General features: G+C 42.2%; 1 protein-coding gene across 4 annotated transcripts in view; it reads left to right on the top strand.

The window, feature by feature from the left end:
- CHRM3 (cholinergic receptor muscarinic 3) overlaps positions 1-19,443 on the top strand; it is a 543,147-nt gene extending 523,704 nt beyond the window's left edge. For all 4 annotated transcript variants that reach the window (XM_047762513.1, XM_047762514.1, XM_047762515.1 and 1 more), the window contains one exon: positions 17,034-19,443. In XM_047762513.1, the coding sequence (XP_047618469.1) occupies positions 17,053-18,825 (1,773 nt within the window). In that variant the 5' untranslated portion in view covers positions 17,034-17,052 and the 3' untranslated portion in view covers positions 18,826-19,443. The remainder of the gene's footprint in view (positions 1-17,033) is intronic.
- Positions 19,444-23,441: the final 3,998 nt, after the last annotated feature.

Below are 23,441 nucleotides of genomic sequence, written 5' to 3'. Positions count from 1 at the left end.
TCACTTTCAGTACAGCATTCAATAAGTAGCATGACATAGTCGACATTTTATTGTAAAATAGCCTTTGTGTTAGATAACTTTGCCCAACTGTAAGCTATGATGTTCGGTAGGTTAGTTGTATTAAATGCATGTTCAATTTAGGATATTTTCAGTTTACAATGGGTTTATCAGGACTTAATCCCATCATAAGTCAAGGAAGGTCTGCACATCTCCATAAGTCAGTCAGGCTACACTAGTGACGAACAACGAAGTACCTTGCCATCTCCATGGCAGGTGGTGACCAGGAGCCAGCCCATTCACTTTATCACGTGCTCATGGAGGTGGTGTTTCAACCTTCACTCCTGGGCTGAGATAGGCTGAGACTATGTCAGCAATTTGATCAGTTCTAAATGACAGTCCTGCCAGAGGACAGCAAGCATAAGGGAGGTTAAGAATGAAAAAGACAATCCAAGAGTATAACTTTGAATTCTGGAAGGGCCTCACTCTACTTAGTCTTTAATTCCCTTATGAACTCTTCCCAGGTTCATCTATCACAGAGAAAGAAGCAGCAAATTGTCGATTCTTAACCTAGCAATGCATGAACACAACAGTAATCATGTGGTTAATGCCAGCTACAAGAGGACCCCACCATCGGGGGGGTTAAACACAGAGAGTGTGTTTCAGTGTCAGCTACACACAGCATTACAGCACTGGTACTTGTTCAATGGCCCTGGGCCAAGTTCTTAACCCCTCTGAGCCTCAGTGTCCTCAAATATAAGATATTAAGAATATCCACCTTATAGAGTTATTATAACGATTTACTCAAACGAATGTTTTTGAATATATGTAATTAAAATGATGTACATATGCCGTATATCAAGTAGCACATTATCTATTGTTATATTTACTTCCATATTATATATATGCTTCCATATTACATATATGCTTCCATATTATATATATGCCATTTATGGAGGCCTATTATATATATGCCATATATGGATTAGCACATAGGAAACACTCAATGGATAGTGGGTATTACAGAATTGGTTGTATTATGGGCCGTGCAGTAGACCCTGAAATGCATCAGTTCAGCAGCGTGTACCACACTTTGCAACATGCAGTGCCGTCTCCAATATGAGTGTAATGTTGCATGTTGAATCACTTAGCTCATAAAGACTGTAAAATCATTTGAATCTAGGGGTTGGCAATTGCTCAAAGAATTCCTTCGGTGAATCATGGCCACTTCATTGTGGCATATGAATTCTAGGAAGCACTTGATGCATGTTATCAAAAGCAAGATTAACTAATAATAATACTTACCGCAGAGAGCAACTTCATCACTCAGCCACTGAATTATAGGCTTTTCATGTATTATCCCAGGAAAGAGGAACACACGCCTCACCTTGGAAGGTAAAGTCATCTGCCCAGGCGACTTAGGTATACACAGCATCAGTTTGCCAGGTGTATCTGGCTCCACATCACCCACTGGCTGGGTTGTATATGCACGTAAGTCCCATTCTTTGACCTCAGGGAGCTGAAGGCAAGTGATAAGACATGATACTTCTGAACTCATCAGGGTGAGGTCCTCTCATGTTAGGACCCCTGGGCAAGGCCCAGGCAGCCAGGGCTGTATCGTTCAGAGGAAGTGCAGATTCCTTCTTAAAGGCATTCCAGGCACTAAACCACAACATTCAACCTGAAGTTATTTTTTTCTTTGTTTTTATTCATAAACCCCAGTATAATTTCTTCTCTTCTGCTTGAATAAATCTTTTCATTTTATTGATTTCACACTTTCAGGGTTTACTTTTTCATTCATATTCCCCTTTGTGTTTTAGCAAAAGGATTCTGTTTTGTTGAACTTGTTCAACTTTCTTCCTTTGCCTCTTTGTTTTTCATCCCGTGGAGCCAGAATTAATAGTGATGTGAGCTTTAGTTTCCATTTGGGTTCAGGAAATTCAAAACAAGAGATCATTGTTTTCTGGTATTTAATTATACAGACTGTGCCAAAATATACATTTTATTATTATTTTATTTCAATTCTCACAGTTTCTGTTCTCATTGTTTCATTTTCAGAAATAAGTGGTACTTTCAATAAAATGGTCTTTTTATTCTTGTATATCATATTTAAGGAATTTAATTTCTGGGTGTTTTTTTTTTTAAGCAAAAACTGCAAATGCCCTCGGATAGTGTTTTAAGAAAAGAGTAGTTTAAGCTCCTGAGCCATCTTATACTTCATCTTATGCTTTCATATTTATTCATTGGTTTGATTTTCTCTACAGCTTTGTGATATGGGCCAGGTAGTCAATGGCTAGCTCTTTTAGACACTGGTAAACTGAGGCCTGAGCCTTTCACTCTTTTCAAAAATTACAGTAGAGCTCGTGTTGAGAAGTGAGTGTGGATACCGGCCATTTTATTTGCGGGCGCATCTTAGGGATTTGTATTGGCTCAGCACTGATGTGAGCTCTTCGATATTTCACTTAAAAGAAAAAAAGTCTTCAACAAACATAGCGTCTCGTGCACTTTCCTGCCCTGAAAATTCTCTCTGAACCAACAGATGAATTCTCCACAGACCCTCTTTACGTTTGGGGGTTCTGTTTTAAAGCACTGTGACACAGATTGTTTGCACTAAATGAGAAAGATGTCCATGATATATTGTTGAGATGGAAAAAAGCAAGCTAGAGAATAGAGAATATACTATACATTGGTTGTTTGGGAGCAAAATTTGGGGTCAGATGCCTTGCTTCAAACCTTAACTCGGCCACCAAGGAGCTGTGTGACCTGGCTCAGTTACTTAACCTCTCTGCGCCTCCAGGTCCTCATCTGGACATTAAATAAAAGACTCTTAACTCACAGGATTGTTGTGCAGATGAAAACCAAAAGAATAGTGCCCGGCACATAGTGAGTGCTTTAAAAATACACATATATAATTTTGCAAAAGAACACATTTGGGAAGGACATATCCGTTCATCTACAAATATTTACATACTAAGTAAACCATTACTGGTGGTTGCCTCTAGAGCATGGTGATGAGAGAGGCAGGGGCAAAAGAACTGAATTTCTGCTTTAAACACTTAGATATTGTTTGGCAATTCTGCTTGTTCATGACAGATCCGCTACTACTGGAACAGAGGTTAGGAACAGACTCTGGAGCCAGCACACCTGCATCTTACAATTGGCTGTGTGGACTCGGGGTAGCTCTTTTTATAACTTGCTGTACCAGTTTCTTCAGCTTCAAGTGGAAAGCCTCACAGTCCCCACCTCACATGATGAGGAGGAGGATTAAATGAGCTAACACATGCCTATCACTTAGAATAGCACCTGGCTCCCTGCAGGACGATGCTGTCACAGGAGCAGGAGTAGAAAGAAAACAGAGCAGAGCCTGCAATGCCTGAGGTCATCATGCTGTTTGTCCTCAGAGTCATAAAAATAAACTTAGAAAGCATGTCCCTGGAGTTCCCTGGTGGCTCAGCAGGTTAAGGTGTTGTCACTGCTGTGGCATCGGTTCCATCCCTTGCCCAGGAATTTCCACTTACCGAGAGTACAGCCAAAAACCAAAAAAAGAAAGAAAGAGAGAGAGAGAAGAGGAGGGGAGGGAACGAAGGGAGGAAGTTAGTTTCTGGAAGGACAATAGAAATCAGAATAAAATTGCAAAGTTTATTTCCAAACTTTCCCAGCCTTCCCACAGGGCTTTTTAGTTGTTTCTGAAGTATAGCTGATTTACAATATTGTGTTCATGTCCCATAATGCTTTTATTTATTTATTTTTACTTTTTTTTTAGGGCCACACCCTTGGCATATGTAAGTTCCCAGCCTAGGGGTCCAATCAGAGCTACAGCTGCCAGCCACAGCCACAGCCACAGCCACAGCAACGCAGGATCAGAGCTGTGTCTGCGACCTACACTACGACAGCGCATGGCAACGCCAGATCCTTAACTCACTGAGCGAAGCCACGGATTGAAACTGCATCCTCATGGATCCTAGTTGAATTCGTTTCCACTGAGCCATGATGGGAAATCCACTCACAATACTTTTAAATCTCTTAGCCAGATAGAAAATTTTTAGCTGAGTATCTAAAGCCATCTTGCTAGGGTTTTTGTTTTTGTTTCCCCAATGACTGGTAGGGTTTTACCACTTAGTAGCTGTCTTCTTCTCCCCATCCTCCAATCCAGTAGAATTCATTTTGATCTTAAGAGTTTTTTGCTTTCAAGTTGAGAGGAATCAGAATTACTGTGTCTTTTTCTTGCTTGATTTGCTTTGATAAGAAAAATGGAACATTAATAAAACCATATGTATCAAATATCCATGCACTAAACATGTTAGCTACTGAGGAGCCACTTTATTTTAATCACAGTTAAGGGCTCTAAGAAAGACTTTGAAACTTAAAAAAAGAAAGGGAGGGAGAAGGGAGGGGGGGAGAGGAAAGAAGGAAGGAAAGGAGGGAGGAAGGGGAAAAAGCAAGTCTTGGTACTGTCCCTAGAGATTTACAATCTAATAGTAAACTGCAAATACATACATACACAAAGTAATATTTCAAATACTTAAAAACAAGGAAGGAATGGCACAGGTAGCTGCCATGCAGGCGGTCACATTGCCATGGCCGCCCTGCTGGCATATCCCAGGGACCCCGGTTCTGGGTATGAGAATGAAGAAGGAGAGAGGAGGTCTCCCACTTATCACATCTACTGAGTGAAGGCAGTTGTATCAGATGCTTTACCTGTTTTCTCACTGTGTTTGCTTAACCACCATACAGTATCACTCTTATTATTCCTCTTAATTCTCTAGTGTGGAGACTGAGGGTCTCAGAGCTTTCGTAACTCACCCAAGATGCCACAGCTGGTAAACAGCAAGCAGCTAGGGCCCAAACCCAGGCTATCCCCTGGCAGGAGCCCTCGTGCCTTCAGGGTATGTGACAAGTGCTCAGGGTGTGAGGTCCAGGGTAGTTCAGGGGCAGCGAAGAATGGTTACGAAATTTGTGTATTGTGTGATGCTTGTTTTTCCAGAAAACTCTGTGTCTGGAAACCCGGACAAACCTTCAAAGAGAAGGTGTGGTTATCTGAGACCTCTCCTCTCTTTTTCTGAGATGGAAGAGACTGAAGCTGCCCATGGACAATGGGCTGGTTTTCAAAGGGGTGCTCCTCATTCCCACCCCACCTTCCTCCTGTCCTGAGAGAGAGATTCCACCAAACTCTTTCTTTCCTTGGGTCATTTCCGGCCAAACACCACCAGATCTGCGGTCACCTTGAAAACCTAGAATAGTTTCTCAGCCCTCCCTACAGCTGGAGCCCCCCGCCTGTTGCTCTGTTTCTGCCATCCTGCCTCCTCTCCCTTCTCCAGCTCTACCTCCTCCAGCCAGGACAGGTCATCAGTTCTCCTATCCAAAGTCGACCCATGTTCATCTCAGTGACACAGGAGTGGAGGCAGTAGTTCTGGGTCTACTCTGGGAAAGAAATTGTGGTAGATGTTGGAGTAGAAAGTTGACTAGCAGGGATTTCCCGTTGTAGCTCAGCGAGTTAAGACCCTGACTAGTATCCCTGAGGATGCCGGTTCGATCCCTGGCCTCACTGAGTGGGTTAAGGATCTGATGTTGCCAGGAGCTGTGGTATAAGTCACAGACGAGGCTCAGATCCTGAGGTGCTGTGGCTGTGCTGTAGGCTGGCAGCTGCAGCTCCAAATCGACCCCTAGCCTGGGAACTTTCATAGGCCGTGGGTGCCACCCTAAAAAAAAAATGTTAAGTAGCAGAACCTGGAATCTAAGGTGTAGTGAGGGAGACAGAGTGAAATGCTGTGTGATGGCACTGGCTCAGTGCAGGGTATGCAGGACCATGGAGAGGAAGGCTTTCCATTGGCTCTTCCTTCCCTTCAGAATGCTATGTTCTTCTTTTACTGCTTGGCAGCCTGGAGCTTTATTCCTTAAACTCACAAAAGTAGCCTCACCTTTCTCCATCTATTGCAGTAATTTTGTTTAGTTGGTGGTTCCTGGACAGCAAGAACTCTGTTCCTACAGCAAGCACTCAGATCTACTAACTATCTGAAATAATGATTGAAGAGCTAAACAAATGAATTTGAGATTGGGGGAGGGGGGAGGGGGGGACAGTATGATTTCCAGAGACATTAAATGTGAGCTGATTCCGGAAGAGACTTAGAACGTGCCAGGTAGGTAAGTGTCAGAACATTTTCCAGATTTTCCTGGCAAATGGAATGTTTCAGCATTTTCTGAATCTCCATTTTATCTCTATTTATTTCTCAACTTCAGCAAATTGGCCTATTGGGCTGGCTAATTCTCTATTGCAGGGGCCTGTCCTGTGCATTATAGGATGTTTATCAGCACCTCAGGCCTCTACAGACTAGATGCCAGTAATACATTCTCCCCAGATTGTGACAAGAAATATTCCTAAATATTGCCAATTGGGGGCAAAGTCACCCTGGGTTTAGAATTTAATCCAACAAATGTTTCATACACAACAAATGTTAGCTCTTGTTAGTCTTGAAAAATGCCAGTCTATAAAAATCAAACAATCAGAGTAAATTATTCAGGACTTCCCATTGTGTCTCCACGGAAATGAATCTGACTAGTATCCATGAGGACATAGGTTCAATCCCTGGCCTCGCTCAGTGGGTTAAGGATCCAGCGTTGCCATGAGCTGTAATGTAGGTCACAGACTCGGCACGGATTTGGTGTTGCTGTGGCTGTGTTGCTGTTGCTGTGGCCCTTAAAAAAAAAAAAAAAAAAAAGGGTATTCAATTAGGCTTACCATTTTTGAGAAACTGCCATGGACCTGTCAGGTTATACTGAGTGCTTTCTACACATTCTCTCCACTCCTCAAGTATGATAATCCTCATTTTATAGATGAGGAGGCAGGATCAGAGGAAGCAGACAATTTGCCCACATGGTAGAATCGGTATGCTCCCTAACCCTAATGCGCCCCGACCGAGCTTATTACATTGTTTTCTGTGTGCCTCCCACATTACTTCTACTTTCTTTGCACACAGACAGCCTTCTGTACACATGTGCATGGGGAGAGGTGGGTGCACATAGGCTGAAACTAAAAGGAATTCAGGTGTATGGATTCTGCCCAGATACAAAAATAAATACTCTGATAAATACAGACCTTGGGAAAAAAAATCATAACTAGTCTAATTGAAAGTAATCATAAGACATCAAAATCAAGCCAAAATAACTTTCTTCAACAGGTGTCCTTTTAATGTGTAAACAGGCATGTCAAGAAATTTTTAGTCCAAGTGACAGTTTTCACTAGAAGATTTCCAATCAGAATTATTTCTACAATTTTATCAGCTCTAATAGCATTACAAAGGCAGGGTCTTCAAAATAAATAACAATGAATTTGAAGAATGTTGACAACATCCGGAATGCACCTTAGGTCATAAAAGTTATCAATATATCTTCAACTGCAGGTTGGTGCACAGATTCCTGTGCGCAAAGTGGGCTTACAGCTATTTTAAAAGAACTGCTTCACCTCTGTGTTTCGCTTCTTATCATTTCTCTAGAAATTCTAAAAGCAAAGATTTTAGGCTCGGGAGTGCTGAGGCAGATGATCATTAGCCCCATTTAGGCTTTTGTTTTTCAGGTAAAACTATGTTATTTCAGTAGCAACTGTTCTGCCTAGGCAGTGCTGATGCATGTACTTTGCTAAGCATCCTTCATTTTTGTTGTCAAATTGAATAAAACCTATGAAAGAAGCCAACCAAAGGAGACAGCACGATGCATCAACTTTTTGAAAACAAGCCTTCTCCTTTTTAAATGGAATTCTATTCCAGTTTTAGCTGCTGGGATGTTCTGTTTGCACCAGGAGCAACTGCACCATATTAGGTCACATCTGTCCTCCCTGCAGCTTGAAATGAATAACACGAGCTAAGTTCAAAAAGTTTGATTCTGACTGTGCACGTCTGAAAAGGTTAGATTCCCTTTAAAGACATATTTGATTGCCAAGCGTGCGTTGACCCTGTTTGATGTCCCTCCATGGACTGCTTGACTGAACAAAGCCGAAGTCCCCGTCTCCAGCTTGGGGAAACAGGCGGCGCTTTGGCGCCTGCTGGAGAGGTTGTTCTCCGAGTCAGCTCTGCCACCTAGTGGTCGATTGCGGCATTTCCTGTACCCGACCAAACTAGCTTAGGGAAAAGTCAATTTAGTTGCTGAATACGGTGCTGAATTATAACAGAAAAGCGAGACACTCTTAGCAAAGAAGGCAGTCCAAGAGCTACCCAAAACAAGCCCTTGCTACGTGATGTTTACTGGATTCCAAATATGGAAGGAGCACTAAATAATTAGTCTTAGAAAAAAACGTGGTTGTGAATTGCAAGATATTTTTGGTTCCCCCCACCTTCTTAACATGATGATAATAATAAAGATAGGAGTTCCCGCTGTGGAACAACACAATTGGTGGCATCTCTGCTGCGCCAGAACACCTGTTCGATCCCTGGCTTGGCACAATGGGTTAAAGGATTCCTAGTTGTCCCAGCCTCAGCTTAGGTGGCAACTGTGGCTCAGATCTGATCCCTGAAAGGGGAATTCCACATGCTGCTGGGCGGCCAAAAAAGAAAAAAAAGTAATAACAATAGTAAAGATAGAATTTATTTAGACTTCTATAAAAAGTAAGTTATACATTCTCAATCAATTCAGGAGGTTTAAAAATTGAGAACCCCCATCCTTTTTTCAGAGCAGGATGCCAGGGTGACTTAGAGGAAATAAAGTGAGTTTGTCTCTCTGGAATTCATCATAAGAAATGGTTCAGATTTATATTAGCCTTTTAGGATTCTTTAAGCACTTTCACATGTGTTTTCATATTTTTTAATTTTTATTTCATTTTTTAATTTTTAAAAAGTTATCTATGTATTTTACAGGCTTATAATCCCAGGAAATTTTTATTCCATAACTAGGAAGAAGGGAGTAAATTTCTTATGACTGTCCTTCACTTTCCCCTACACTTATCACTGTCAAATTGTCTTTTCATATTTTCTCTTTGACTTTCTCATTGTAAATATTAGTAGAAGATGTCAAACTATCCACTGCAGTGGTTTGCAAACATTGTTGAACGTGACCCACCGTACAAAATACATCATGACTATATACTGAATGTGTGTGTTTGCATGTGTGTGCACTAAACAGAACTTCTTTGAAACAATACTTTTTTTCTTTCTTCTTGACTGTCCCACAGCATATGGAGCTCCCAGGCCATGGGTGGATTAGATCCAAGCCACAGTTGTGACTTCCTGTGTCAATACTAGATCCAGGCCAGGGATCAAACTTTCATCCCAGCGCTCCAGAGACACTGCCAAGCCCATTGTGCCACAGCAGGAGCTCCAGTGAAACAGTACTTATTGTCATTATATGATTCATGCACTGATGTTTTCTAGTCAATTCTCTATCTTTTCTTTTCTTTTTCATTCTCATGCTGGCCTACTAGTTGGCTCTTGACTTTTTGAAAATCTAGGTAAATCAATTGCATTTGTGCTCTTAGTTATAATGCAGTAAAAATGGTCTGGAAAAGTATGCACTCAGAGATGAAATCAAGAACCATTCTATATGTACACAAGAGTATCTAACCCACCTGGAAGGATCAGCCCTCCCCCCAGAATCTAGGAGGGCTCTTTGAGCCACTCCTCTTGCCCACAGGCAAGAGGAGGTTTTGCACTCCTTGCCTGAGGTCTGGGGCCTGGACCACTTGAGTAGCAATGCGCTGAATGTCCCAGGGGCCCACAGCCCCCACCTCCCACCCAAAGTGCAGGAACCTGCCATAGACCCTAGAGCGATCCAGAGCCCGCCCCACCCCTCCACCTGCACCCCTTCTGCTCCTACCTAATGACCCTGTTTGCCCTTGTCATGCAGGTGGCAGTCCTGGAACTCTTGCCTGGAACCACTTACAAAGTGTTAAGGTCAGCAGGCTTGCAGGCATCTTTGTTCCTACCACCCATTGCTTCCTGAGCATTAAAAAGCAAAGTTTCCTTTAGCTCTCTTCTCTGACATAAGTCAATTCAATGAACATCAACAGTGACCTCCCTAGACTCAAAATATACAGACTCTAGCACATAGGCTATTGAGTCAAGATGAGGAAAAGCATGAGGAGCATAGAAGTGATACACTCTTTTCAGAAAAAGTACCTTAAACAGAAGACTTTCAGTCCAGATTATCTTGGTTTCATTGGTTCAAAAGAACCCATGATTCTTCTTTTTTTTGGTTTGCATCCATGACAAATGTAAGTTCCTGGGCCAGGAATCGAATCTGAGCCCCCACAGAAACAACAGGTCTTTAACCCCCTTGCCATAGTGGGAACTCCACCCCTGATTCTTAGGAAGTCATCTATTCCTTATAAAACAATAGCTGCATATGAAGAAGACCTGAAGGGACTGTCATGTCTAATAAGGACTGTTAGATATTTTGGAGTCCTTTTGACCTTACGACTTTTTGATCATATCATGCTCTGTGAAAACAGGACATCCATTATCAAGCCTCCAGAGCCCTCCTCGTCATGAGATGAATTTGGCCCAAGTTATGGAAAATGCTTTAGGTCCAGGGACCTGCATGAAGGTCGGTGGGGGAGGGACTTTGGTTCCTGGCTACACAGGGACCACCCTCACTAGATCAAGCCGGTACAGCCTTGCTGTGAATAGACCGGGGAGCACCAGAAACATCCCTCACTTAGTCTGCAGAGAGAAGGCACAGTACAGCAGTGGGGAGAGGACCCCATGACCGCCGGAGAACGGGAATGATTGTGTGTCAGGTCACATAGTAAGCAAACACATAGAATGCCTGTATAATCCAACCCATCAGTATTCGGATGAACAGGGATATGGAATTTTATTTTTACCTAACAACATACATCTGCATTTCAGGCCCCATTCTGCGTGACAAGTGACCACACCCTCAGCACCTTTCCACACCACTCATCCATGACCTCGCCGCCCTGGAGGGCACCTGGGTTCCCTACTCAGGGTCTCACAAAGCTGAAGTCAAGGTGGCAGCCCAGCTGAGTTCTCCTCTGGAGGCGAGACTCTCTGAAGAGTCACTTTCAAGTGCATTTAGGTTGTCTGAGCTTTACTGTAGTCACGTGGTGGGCATTTGATGGGAAAGTCGTGTGGCACTGATATCCTGGAGTTTTGCTTCACCAATGTTATCCGGCTCTTTTCCCTGTGACCTCATTGAGAACCAATGTTGGGGGGAGGGTGCGATGCCAAGCCTTTCCTGATGATATCACCAGTTTCTTCCCTTTTTAACGCTCTTCCCCACATCCCTCTGGTCTTTTTGTTTGTTTGTTTGTTTGTTTTTGGAGAACTTGTTTTTTTCTCATTTGGAACATTACAGATTAGGCCAGTGTCTTTATCCTTCATCTGTTCCCTAAGACATCAGCACGAATGTACGACCTACATGCATCTTTCTATCCTTTTATGATCATTTAAAATCTATAAGTAGTTACATAAGATAGATACTATTTTTATATATGTCTGATTTTATCTAAATCATATCATGTGCATTCATCACCCCACAGCTTATTTTTGTCACTCAGCAAGGTGTGTGTGTGTGTGTGTGTGTGTACACATACATACATGGGGGAGGGGAATGAAGATACTTTTACATGCTGGATAGTATTCTGCCTTATATATTATCAGATTTTCTTATCCATTCCCAAACTGATGACCTTTTATTTTTCCTAATTTTTGTCATCACCGCAAATGCTTCACCATAACTATATTTATGCAAATCTCCTTGCAAGAATTTCTAGAGGACAGATACTTAGAAATTCAATTGCTGGCTCATAGTGTATATACCTTTTCAGTGTAATTGATACACTGAATCACCTTTTCCTAGTGGTTGTATCAAAGTCCTTAGTCTCATTGTGATGAAAGATCTTTCTTATTTGCCTAATGTTGAGGCCAGTACAGCATCCCTTGATGTTCAAAGATCAATGTGTTTACAGCTCAAAAGACCTTATCTCTAAAGCCCTGACCACTATTTAAAGATCAGTCTACCATATATTCATGGATTTTTTTCTGAGCTTCCCATCTGGTTACATTAGTCTATATGTCTCTCTTTAGGCCAGTAGAGACATGCTTTGTTTCATTGCCTTTAGCTTTACTGCACTTCACAGATACTGCATTTTTTATAAAGTAAAGGCTTATAAAAACCCTGCGTCAAACAAGTCTATCAGTATTTTTTTCCAACAGTATTATTTTTTAATTAAGGTATGTACATTGCTTTTTCAGACATAGTGCTAGTGCACACAATATTTGAAACTTTTAAGTGATATTATATATTGAATTAATGTTGAATTATAAAAAGAAAAATGGCCACTGGTGAATATGGTAGGTAAAGAATTCAGGTCAAAGATCACGGATAGTTTTTGATTAACAGATTTTCTAATAATTAGTCAAGAAGCCCCTAGACTCCAGAAACACCAGGGTAGGCATTTAATAAATCCATTATAGAACCCTTAGTCCTAACTGTAAGTGTCCTGACTTCTTTTATATATTCTATATTCCAACAAAGCATAATTGGACTGGAACATTGTACAATTTGTGGTGCTCTAAAGGTTTACAGAAAGGAACCAAAAGAGAGAATTGATCTTATGCTTATTTCCCAAATTCCTACTTATATTCTTAACTATTATTGGTCAACTGAACAAAATAAGTTGATATTGAATTTGTACATAGTGTATTATTCGCAGGAAGCAATTTGACTTGCCAAAAAAAAAAAAACTATGTGCTTTTAAAAATCATTTTATCCGTGTGATACATCTCATCTGGAGTATCAGTCCATAAAAGGCAGAGTCCTGAATTCTTGAATCCAGTAGCACCGATTTTTTTTTTTCCCACACCTGAGGCATATGGAAGTTCCCACACCAGGGATCAAATCGGAGCCACAGCTGCAACCTACACCACAGCAGCAGCAACACTGGATCCTTAACCCACTGCATGAAGCCAGGGATTGAATTCCTGCCTCTGTATCCACCTGAGCTGCTGCAGTCAGATTCTTAACCCACTGCACCACAGAGAGAAAGGTGGTAATGGTTCAGTGAGAAGTGTTGATGTTGCTGATGACAGTTATGTTAATAAAGACCCTTTCAGGAGTTCCCATCGTGGCACAGCAGAGATGAATCCTACTAGGAACCATAAGGTTATGGGTTTGATCCCTGGCCTCGTTCAGTGAGTTAAGGATCCAGCATTGCCGTGAGCTGTGGTGTAGGTTGCAGACGAGGCTCCGATCTGGGTTGCTGTGGCAGTGGCATAGTCTGGCAGCTACAGCTCCAATTTGACCACTAGCCTGGAAACCTCTGTATGCCATGGGTACAGCCCAAAAAAAAAAAAAAAAGACCAAAACATAAAATAAAATAAAGAGCTTTTCAGTGTCAGGTGGCAGTAACTTTTCTCAGGTAGCCCAAGCAACCAGGGAAATGGTTGGCTTACATAACAGGCAAGTTGGAGGAGGCAGAGTTGACTTCAGGAATGACTAGATCCAGTTTGAGAGGACATTGTTAGCATACTGTCTCAGTTCCCCATGTTTCTTCCCATCTCTTCTTCCCCCATATCTCTCCTCAGTGCTTGCTTTCTTCACAGATTTTTCCATATGGACATAAATAGAGTCACCAAGACCTAGGAATCCCAAAGAACAGAGAATTACCCTCTGTCTTTCCAGCATCTGTATCAGTTCCCCCAAATTATCTCTTACTGCTCCTGTTGGCATGTTCTTCAGGACAATTACGGAGGTTAAGGAGTCAGAACCATGTGATTGATGGCCATCCAGAAATACATAATGTAGATGACAGGCCATTTCCAAAAAAATGGCTGAAGGAAAAAAAAATAGACATGCACAGCATGGTGTTGACAAGAAGAAAAAAAAAAGATAAAAGACGTATCATCAGCACAAATTGTTTTATTTACAATAAAATCATCATGGCATAAGTAATTAAAAATAGGTCTCAGATCATGATCAATTACATATGACATGAGAGCAGACACTTGGAAAGTGTTTTAAGCATTTTTAAAGGTGCTGAGAAATTATAAGAGATTCAGAGCAGTGGGGAGGGAGGAGGAGGAAGGAAGGAATGTATAATGGGCTGCAACACAACCCAAGCTGTAGACAAGGAAGCTTAGCTGCTGTGTGTCCAGGAAGCTTTGGAGTGAAAGTTGGTTGGGAAGATAAAAGCTGTGCAAAAAGTGTAAACCTTCCTTGACTTATAATAAGGTTGATCCCAATAAACTCATTGTAAATTGAAAATGCATTTAATATTCCTAACCTACTGAACACCATAGCTTAGCCCAGCCCACCTTAAACCTGCTCAGGACACTCACATTAGCCTACAGGTGGGCAAAATCTTCTCACACAAAGCCCGTTTTAAAGTGTTCAATATTTTCTGTTATTTATTGAGTACTGTGTTAAAGTGAGAAACGGAATGGGTATTTGGGTACAGGATGGTTGTAGGTGTATCTGTTCTTTCGCCTCATGATCACGGGATCACGGAGCTGCCTGAGAGCTGGGGCTCCTACCCCTCCCAGCATCACAGCAGAGTATCAAAACTCACATCCCTCACCTGGAGGAGAGATCAAAATTCAAAGTATGGTTTCTTCTGGAATGCATATCACGTTCATATCATTGTTTTGTAAAGTCCAAAACATCTTGAGGAGAGACAAAGTTCCTTTGACCCCTTACTATTGAATTATAGGTTGAATTTACTTCATTGTACAGAATGTTTCATTCCCATTTTTCAGTGCAGAAACAGACTCAAAGAGGTTAAATAAAACCCAAGATCTCACTCTCAGGAAGTGGTCGAACTAAGATTTGAACCTATGTCTTTGGGACTCCAAAATCTTCCTGCTACACCCTAAGCCCTTTCTTTTCTTTTCTGTTTTTCATTTTTAAGAGTTTTACTGAGGTATAGTTGATTTACAAGGTTGTGATAATTTCTGCTGTACAACAAAGTGATTCAGTTATACATATATACACATCCATTCTCTTTCAGATTCTTTTCCCGTATAGATGATCACAGAATATTGGGTAGAGTTCTCTGTACTAAACAGCAGGTCCCTGTTGGCCAGTCATTCCATATACCTCAGTGTGCATATGCCAATCCCAAACTCCCAGTCCATCCCCACCCCCACCTATCCCCTTTGGTAACCATAAGTTTTTCAAAGTCTGTGAGTCTGTTTCTGTTCTAAAAATAAGTTCATTTGTATCCTTTTTTTAGGTTCCACATGTAAGTGATATCATATGATGTTTGTTTTTCACTGTCTGACTAACTGCATTCAGTGTGATAATTTTTAGGTCCATCCATGTTGCTGCAAATGGCATTATTTAATTCTTTTTATGGCTGAGTAGTATTCCTTTGTATATATGTACCACATCTTCTTTATCCATTCCTCTGTCAGTGGACATCTAGGTTGCTTCCATGTCTTGGCTTTTGTAAATAGTGCTGCAATGAACATTGTGGTGCACGTATCTTTTTGATTATGGTTTTCTACAGATAGATGCCCAGGAGTGGAATTGCTAGATCATGTAGTGGTTCTATTTTTAGTTTTTTGAGGAACCTTCATACTATTTTCCATTGTGGTTGCACCAGTTTACATTCCCACCAACAGTATAAGAGGGTTCCCTCTTCTCCACACCCTCTCTAGCATTTATTGTTTGTAGACTTTTTGATGATGGCCATTCTGGCTGGTTTCTAAAGGGCACTGCGTGACTCGACTGCACTCCTTTGAGAAATGCTCTGATGTGCAATATCTCACAGCTTGATTTAGGACCCTTATCATGTGCATGTGTACACATACTTGCATTATAGAGGTTTAGAGATGAACACTTTTTTAACAAAGAGCTAAAATACAGCAGAGGTGTTCTCAACAGACTTTTGCTATGATTCTCAAATGTTGAATTTTTAAAGTGACACTTGTTGAGGAATGATTTACTGGATAAAGTCTGGGGAGGTTGGTGGAGTGAGAACCCCTGAGTTGCGTCCTGGAAGTTCTGAGAGGTTTGGGCAGGTCTGAACTTAAGGGTTTCCATGACAGCATGGAGGGTCTTACTGGTGATGCATTAATTGTAATGTATTTATTTTGGTAACAAGAGTTTGAAAGAACTAATTGCAGTGTTGCAACTATGTATATTCAAATGCGTGTGGTGTTAAAGTGCTTTTTTCATTGCTAGAGATACCATATCTAAATAAGAGAAATACTCAGAACTGGTTCGGTCAGTTCAGAACAGTCTGGTAAAAGTTCTGCATATTATCAAGCAAATGACAGCTGCCTCATATACTGTTTCAGACCTTTTCAAGGAACCAATATGTTACTTTTTCTAACTGTGTTTTAAAGAGATGATATAATGTAAAGTGAAGTATGCTTATTTCCTGCCTGCTCCAGGTTAATGTTGCTTATTCTGGGGAGACTTAAATGGCTAAAACTGCCTTAAAGTTGCTTAGTCTGAAGCCTGGGATAGGTAAATGCCCAGGCAGATAAAATGCAAATGAACAGGATCAATTTCTCACATAGCGTGATGAAAATGCTACGCTGGATGAGTATCATATAAGCACCTACTACTCTTCCCTTCTTTTTAAAATAAGAGATGGAGTTCCCACAGTGGCACAGCAGGTAAAGGATATGTCACAGCTGTGGCTCAGATTCAATCCCTGGCCCAGGAACTTCCATATGCTGTGGGTGCAACCAAATAAATAAGTAAAGATTTTGTTTGGTAACAACACCATGTAGGTAGCAGTGTGGTCTACATTTAGAAATGTGGAAAATGTGGAGAAAAAGCACAGTGCTCATTGCATGCCACCAGCCGATGGTGCCACCTCCAACATATCGATCTCTGCCTGCCCTATGCACCTCACCTTTACTCAATTTATTTATCTTTATTGAAATAGAGTGGATAAGTCCTCACCTTTAAAATAAGAGCGTGAACTTGATGTGCTGGCCTCTCTCATGTTCCCCTTTAATACAGGTCCTGTTTATCAGATAAGAGGTCTTCCATGTCTTTCAAAGGATGCAATGCAAAGAACAAATCCAATGATGACAGAAATTTTCCTGACTCCATCTTTTCTCTTTTCTCCCCAGACTATGTCAGAGAGTCACCATGACCTTGCACAATAACAATACAACCTCACCTTTGTTTCCAAACATCAGCTCTTCCTGGATTCACGGCCCTTCCGATGCAGGGCTGCCCCCAGGAACGGTTACTCATTTTGGCAGCTACAACATTTCTCAGGCAGCTGGGAATTTCTCCTCTCCAAATGGCACCACCAGTGACCCTCTGGGAGGTCACACCATCTGGCAAGTGGTGTTCATTGCATTCTTAACAGGCATCCTGGCCTTGGTGACTATCATCGGCAATATCCTGGTGATCGTGGCATTCAAGGTCAACAAGCAACTGAAGACAGTCAACAACTACTTCCTCTTAAGTCTGGCCTGTGCTGACCTGATTATCGGGGTCATTTCAATGAATCTGTTTACTACCTACATCATCATGAATCGATGGGCTTTAGGGAACTTGGCCTGTGACCTCTGGCTTTCCATTGACTATGTGGCTAGCAATGCCTCGGTCATGAATCTTCTGGTCATTAGCTTTGACAGGTACTTTTCCATCACGAGGCCGCTCACATACCGAGCCAAAAGAACAACAAAGCGAGCTGGTGTGATGATAGGTCTGGCTTGGGTCATCTCCTTCATCCTTTGGGCTCCTGCCATCTTGTTCTGGCAATACTTTGTTGGGAAGAGAACTGTCCCTCCAGGAGAGTGTTTCATCCAGTTCCTCAGTGAGCCCACCATCACCTTCGGCACGGCCATTGCTGCCTTTTATATGCCTGTCACCATTATGACTATTTTATACTGGAGGATCTATAAGGAAACTGAAAAACGTACCAAAGAGCTTGCCGGGCTGCAAGCCTCTGGGACAGAGGCAGAGGCAGAAAACTTTGTTCACCCCACAGGTAGTTCTCGGAGCTGCAGCAGCTATGAGCTTCAGCAGCAAAGCCTGAAACGCTCAGCCAGGAGGAAGTATGGACGCTGCCACTTCTGGTTCACAACCAAGAGCTGGAAGCCCAGTGCTGAGCAGATGGACCAAGACCACAGCAGCAGTGACAGCTGGAATAACAATGATGCTGCTGCCTCCCTGGAAAACTCCGCCTCCTCCGATGAGGAGGACATTGGCTCAGAAACAAGAGCCATCTACTCCATCGTGCTCAAGCTTCCAGGTCACAGCACCATCCTCAACTCCACCAAGTTACCGTCTTCAGACAACCTACAGGTGCCCGAGGAGGAGCTGGGGACAGTGGACTTGGAGAGAAAAGCCAGCAAACTGCAAGCCCAGAAGAGCTTGGACGATGGAGGCAGTTTTCAAAAAAGCTTCTCCAAGCTTCCCATCCAGTTAGAGTCAGCCGTGGACACAGCCAAGGCCTCTGATGTCAACTCCTCAGTGGGTAAGACCACGGCCACTCTACCTCTGTCCTTTAAGGAAGCTACTCTGGCCAAGAGGTTTGCTCTGAAGACCAGAAGTCAGATCACCAAGCGAAAACGGATGTCGCTCATCAAGGAGAAGAAAGCGGCCCAGACCCTCAGCGCCATCTTGCTTGCCTTCATCATCACCTGGACCCCCTACAATATCATGGTTCTGGTGAACACCTTTTGTGACAGCTGCATACCCAAAACCTATTGGAATCTGGGCTACTGGCTGTGCTACATCAACAGCACCGTGAACCCCGTGTGCTATGCCCTGTGCAACAAAACATTCAGAACCACTTTCAAGATGCTGCTGCTGTGCCAGTGTGACAAAAGGAAGAGGCGCAAGCAGCAGTATCAGCAAAGACAGTCAGTCATTTTCCACAAGCGGGTGCCCGAGCAGGCCTTGTAGAAGGAGGCGTTGTCCATAGCAGTCACCAAACGCACACATCAGCCCACAAACCTTAGGAGGGAGTAAGGTGCAGGGGGGGTGATTTCTGGTGATGACAAAAATGTTTTTATCACCCAGATGTGAAAGAAGCTGCCTGTTTACCGATCCATTAAATAAGCCCATTTTCGTATCAAAAGTCCAACACCAATTCAGCAAAAAATAAATAAGTGTATTACTGACTATAAAGAAATTTATTCTGAAATAGACTTTGTTTTTTTTTTCTTAAAGAGGAAAAAAATTGCTTCATAGCAATTATACACCCAAATTGGTCTGCCCGGGCCTTTTAATTCCCATTAGCTCTGGAATCTTGATAAGCATAACTAGGCCAGCCCAGCTGCCACATTCTTTCCAAGGATCCCCAAAGTATCGATCCAGATGCCACATGGAACAACGTCAGGCTAGTGAATCTGTGGTTCTGAAATTCTTTCATATGTTGCAGAACTGAACCTTCCCGTCCCAAAAGAGCTCCCGTCTTCTCATTGGTGTGTCTATATGTGGACTTGATTCTTGATTCTTGCAAAGTACTGTTTTGTGCAGTTCAAGTTTCGTACAAATAAAAGATACATAAGTATATATGTATATATATGTGTGTGTGTGCGTGTGTGTATGTGTGTGTGTGTGTGAGTCACACACACACACACACATACACACACGCATAGTGTATATAATATAATGGGAATCACTGAACTGGCAAATTATTCCGGCAATATATGCTTTCAGTACTTTGGTGACTGAAGTTTCCTACGATCCTAACATAACATAAAAGTGAAATAAACCCGGTGTAGGGCTTTGTCAACCAGGGCTGTTTTCCTGGAGAATATGCAGCAGAGAGCAGCCAGACCCTCTGGGCTCTCAGCCTGTTGAGTCCATGGCTTAACCAGACTCGCTGTAAGCTATCGCCTTTGTTGATTCCCTCAACAAAGTGAAATCAAATGGGGGGCCCTCTGAGCTTAAAGAATGAACCACATCCACATGTTTGAATTGTCCAAATCTGAATGTCTCAAAACAAAACTTGTGTTATCTAACCTGCGTGAAAGTCAGTAATAGTCTCACGGTTGAATGTCATACACAGCATTACGCAGGGCAAAGCAGAAGAGACCTTGTAAGAGGCAAAGAACACGGGGTTCGTTTTCTTGCTACTTGATATCTTTAAATGGAAAGGGCTTACACCTTTGTGACTTAGCTGTGGCCAGTGCTTTCTGGCATTCATTGTACACCCTTCACCCAGGAATAGCTGGGGTTGAGGAAGTTATGAGTCCTCTACAGAAAGTATTACACTTCGAAAAGTATTGCTTCAAATTGATTTCTTATTATATTTCTAAAAAGCGATTTTGTATTCTCTTCTGAATTGACCAAAATGCTCAATGTTCTGTTTGGGGGAGGGGAGGGATGCTTCTCTGGCTGTCATCTTCGTTGCTGCTGTAGCTGTTAGGGTTCCTTTTTTTCCCTCTGCTGGGGCTGTGTGGGGAGTGGGAGGGGCGGGAGGCGGGGGGCTGAAGAGAAATCTTCCCTTTGTACAGGGTCTCCGTGTTGTGAACCCGGAGCCAGGGTAGAAGCTGCTTTTGTGTTCAGTGTGAGCTGGTGTTTACAGCAGATTTTGACAACAGTGGAAGTGTACTCAGTGGTGTCTGTGTTTCTGAACTATTTAATTTTGTGTTCTGTTTATATGAAGATATATTTATGCATATTTCACCAAGTGTCTATTTAATGTTGATAAATATTACTCTTCAGTCTTCAGCAGTGGTGTCCCTTGAAAGTGCTTCTTTAAGGTCCACTTAAGCAATGAGTAGGGTCTCTCGAGCTTTCTTGTGGCTAAGAAGAGGAAAAAGCCTGTTGGTGTTGGTGTTGGGAGGAACCTAACTCTTTCCAGGTAATAAAAAAGTCAACTGTGACTTTAGCATAACAGCTTAATTCCCTTCTCGTTAAACCTGATGGAAACTGGTCAAAGCAACCCTCCGCCAGTGTGTTTGAAATCACATTACAAGGGGGAAAAAGGCAAATCAGTATAATGGAAAGAATGATTTTTTTTTGGCCCACACTTGACCAAAAAATAAGAAAAAAACAGGAACTATTTTCTAACATGCGTAGCAAACTGCAGAATGTTATGTTATCCACCTGTGAAATGTCTAGGAAGCAACTGCATCTATATTGATATTACTCAAGTTGGCCTGGCACTAACTAATACATTTGTGAATGCTGATTCATGTCTTCCTGTACATCAGTAATTCACATTCTCTTTGAAAGTCCTATCTTGCCTCCTTTTCAAAAGGCTATTGCCTATATTCTTTTTAAAAATAGAGAATTAAACTTAAGAAACAGACAAATTGTGAGTTTTGGCAAAACTGAGAAGGTCAGTAACCATTCTCCTTAAACATGATTATCTCCTGATCCTTGTCCTCTTATGATGCTTTCTTTTCTTAGGAAGAAAAGAAAGAAGTCTGGAACATCAGCTCTCCTTTTCTGTTACTGGTTTAATTATCTAAGTGGTTTTAAATCTCTCGTGGATGAAAACTGCTTTTAAGTATTGTCTACTGACCCTGACTATAGAAATGTGGGTCCAACTCTTAGGTCATTTTCAAAAAAAGGAAAATAAGAAAACCTGATTCTTTTGAATATGCAGAGTTTAGAAGTGTAATCAAAGATGTAGTGAAGTGTATATAACCAGACATAACTACACATACATTTCTCAAAGGACTTGTCACCAGAAAAGGTATTCAGCATTTACATAAAATCAAAATGTCTTCATCCTCAAAACGGGACTCAAACTGTTTTATCCCATGTGAGTGAGGTTTGCAGTGCTTTCATGATTATGCACTTCCATCAAAAGAGGAAAATCGTCAAATCTAAGTAAACTATAGGTGAAGAAGCCACCGCCCACCACATACATACACACACCCACACTCATAGCCACCCCCATCCCCCCATTCTCTATCCTCCAGGGTCTACCTGATGGATAAGAGAAGTGAGCTCTCTGGTCCTCTGTTCCCTTTGGCTCTGTTCTCTTTGGCCCACCACCTTCATGATGGAACCATGAAGACCTGTGGTCTTTCTGCTAGTTCACCATATTGTCCTGAATCATCCTTGACTTCAGATTTAGCCTTGACTCTCCAGATAAGTTCCATTTCTATTCACCCTTTCACACGTAATAGTCCTAGATTCTGACAGAAAGACAATAGGCAGAAAGCATAAGCCACTAGAAGCTGCAGCAGCTGAAGATCTAGAAGTCATAGCAGCTTTCTCTGCCACCGCCTTGTGTGCAGACGGGCAATTCACGGCCCTGGGAAGGCCTGAGAGCCCTTTGCGCATCACATGTGAGAAGGGGGAGGGCACGGCTCTGATACAGTCAGCTGCCTCTAGTCTTAGGAAGGAGAAGGATGGCAAGGCACAGTGGAGGTGCCTTGTGGAGAAAACATGAGACAGAGGAAGAGCCTGGGGGGCATTCCTGGCGCCCTGTTCTTATCTGAGTAGAGGGGATTCCCAGATGAGGACACACGACTGGGAAATGGGACAATCCATCACAGCAGCTTTGGGGGACAAGTGCAAGTGTCATGAAGAAGCTCTGAACAGAGCACAAGGAGCCCTGAGCTCTCAGCCCAGTTCTGTCACCAGGGAATGAACATGTCCCCTGTCTTGCACGTCACTTACCCTTTAACCCACTGGCTTTTCATGAGTACATGCTCATACTCATGAACAATCTGAAAGCACCTTAATTGGCTTTCTAATAGTAAAAAAGTCAAATTGAGGCAGGGCGTTAGGTGAATAACTGCAACGATGAGTGTAGATTGTATGTCCAATGAACACTTGAAAAATTCTCATTTTATATATCCATCAGAGTTGTTTACTTATATTTCAATACAACAAAATCTAAGGAGTTCTCATGATTTGTTGGTAAACCTGGAATTCTATTGTTTCAAATACCACTTCAGGCCAGGACAATCACTTGAGGCCTCACAACTGTATGTAAGTGGAATTGCTGGGTAGTGGGCGTTTGTTTTGGTCTCTCAGTGGTATGTCTTGAAACAAACTGAGACTGTATAGAATACAGCGCCCAAAACATCCTTTCTTCGATCTAACAATCCCTCTTCCACCACCTTCTCCAAAAGAGTATTTTTTCCTCACATGTAAAGTGCAACAAACTTAATTCAACCGTGTAAACTTTAGCCTATACTAGGTTCCAGGACAATTTTACTACTTCCCTCTCTGTAAGTTATGTCGTCTCTTCTTGTGTTTTCACGACTCTGTTTTGTAGGAATTCAGCCTCTACCAGGATTAATGCTGTGTGAGTAAATATTCCAAACCTTAGGAACTGGTTCCAGGGACAGGAGCCCAGGGCGCTTTTAGAACTGGGAATTCCATTTTATTTTCCTTTTTTTGTTGTTGTTTTGTTTTGTTTTTGCTTTTTTTGTTTATTTGTTTGTTTGTTTGTTTAGGGCCATTCCTGCAGCATATGGAAGTTTCCCAGGCTAGGGGTCCCATAGGAGATGTAGCTGCCAGCCTACACCACAGCCACAACAACGCAGGATCTGAGCTACACCTGCGATGTAGAGCTGCAGTCATGGCAACACTGGATCCTTAAC

The sequence above is a fragment of the Phacochoerus africanus genome, chromosome 15, assembly GCF_016906955.1.
Source record: "Phacochoerus africanus isolate WHEZ1 chromosome 15, ROS_Pafr_v1, whole genome shotgun sequence".
Lineage (NCBI taxonomy): Eukaryota > Metazoa > Chordata > Mammalia > Artiodactyla > Suidae > Phacochoerus > Phacochoerus africanus.
The sequence above is the reverse complement of the archived record's forward strand: the minus strand, read 5'-3'. Positions and strand labels throughout refer to the sequence as shown.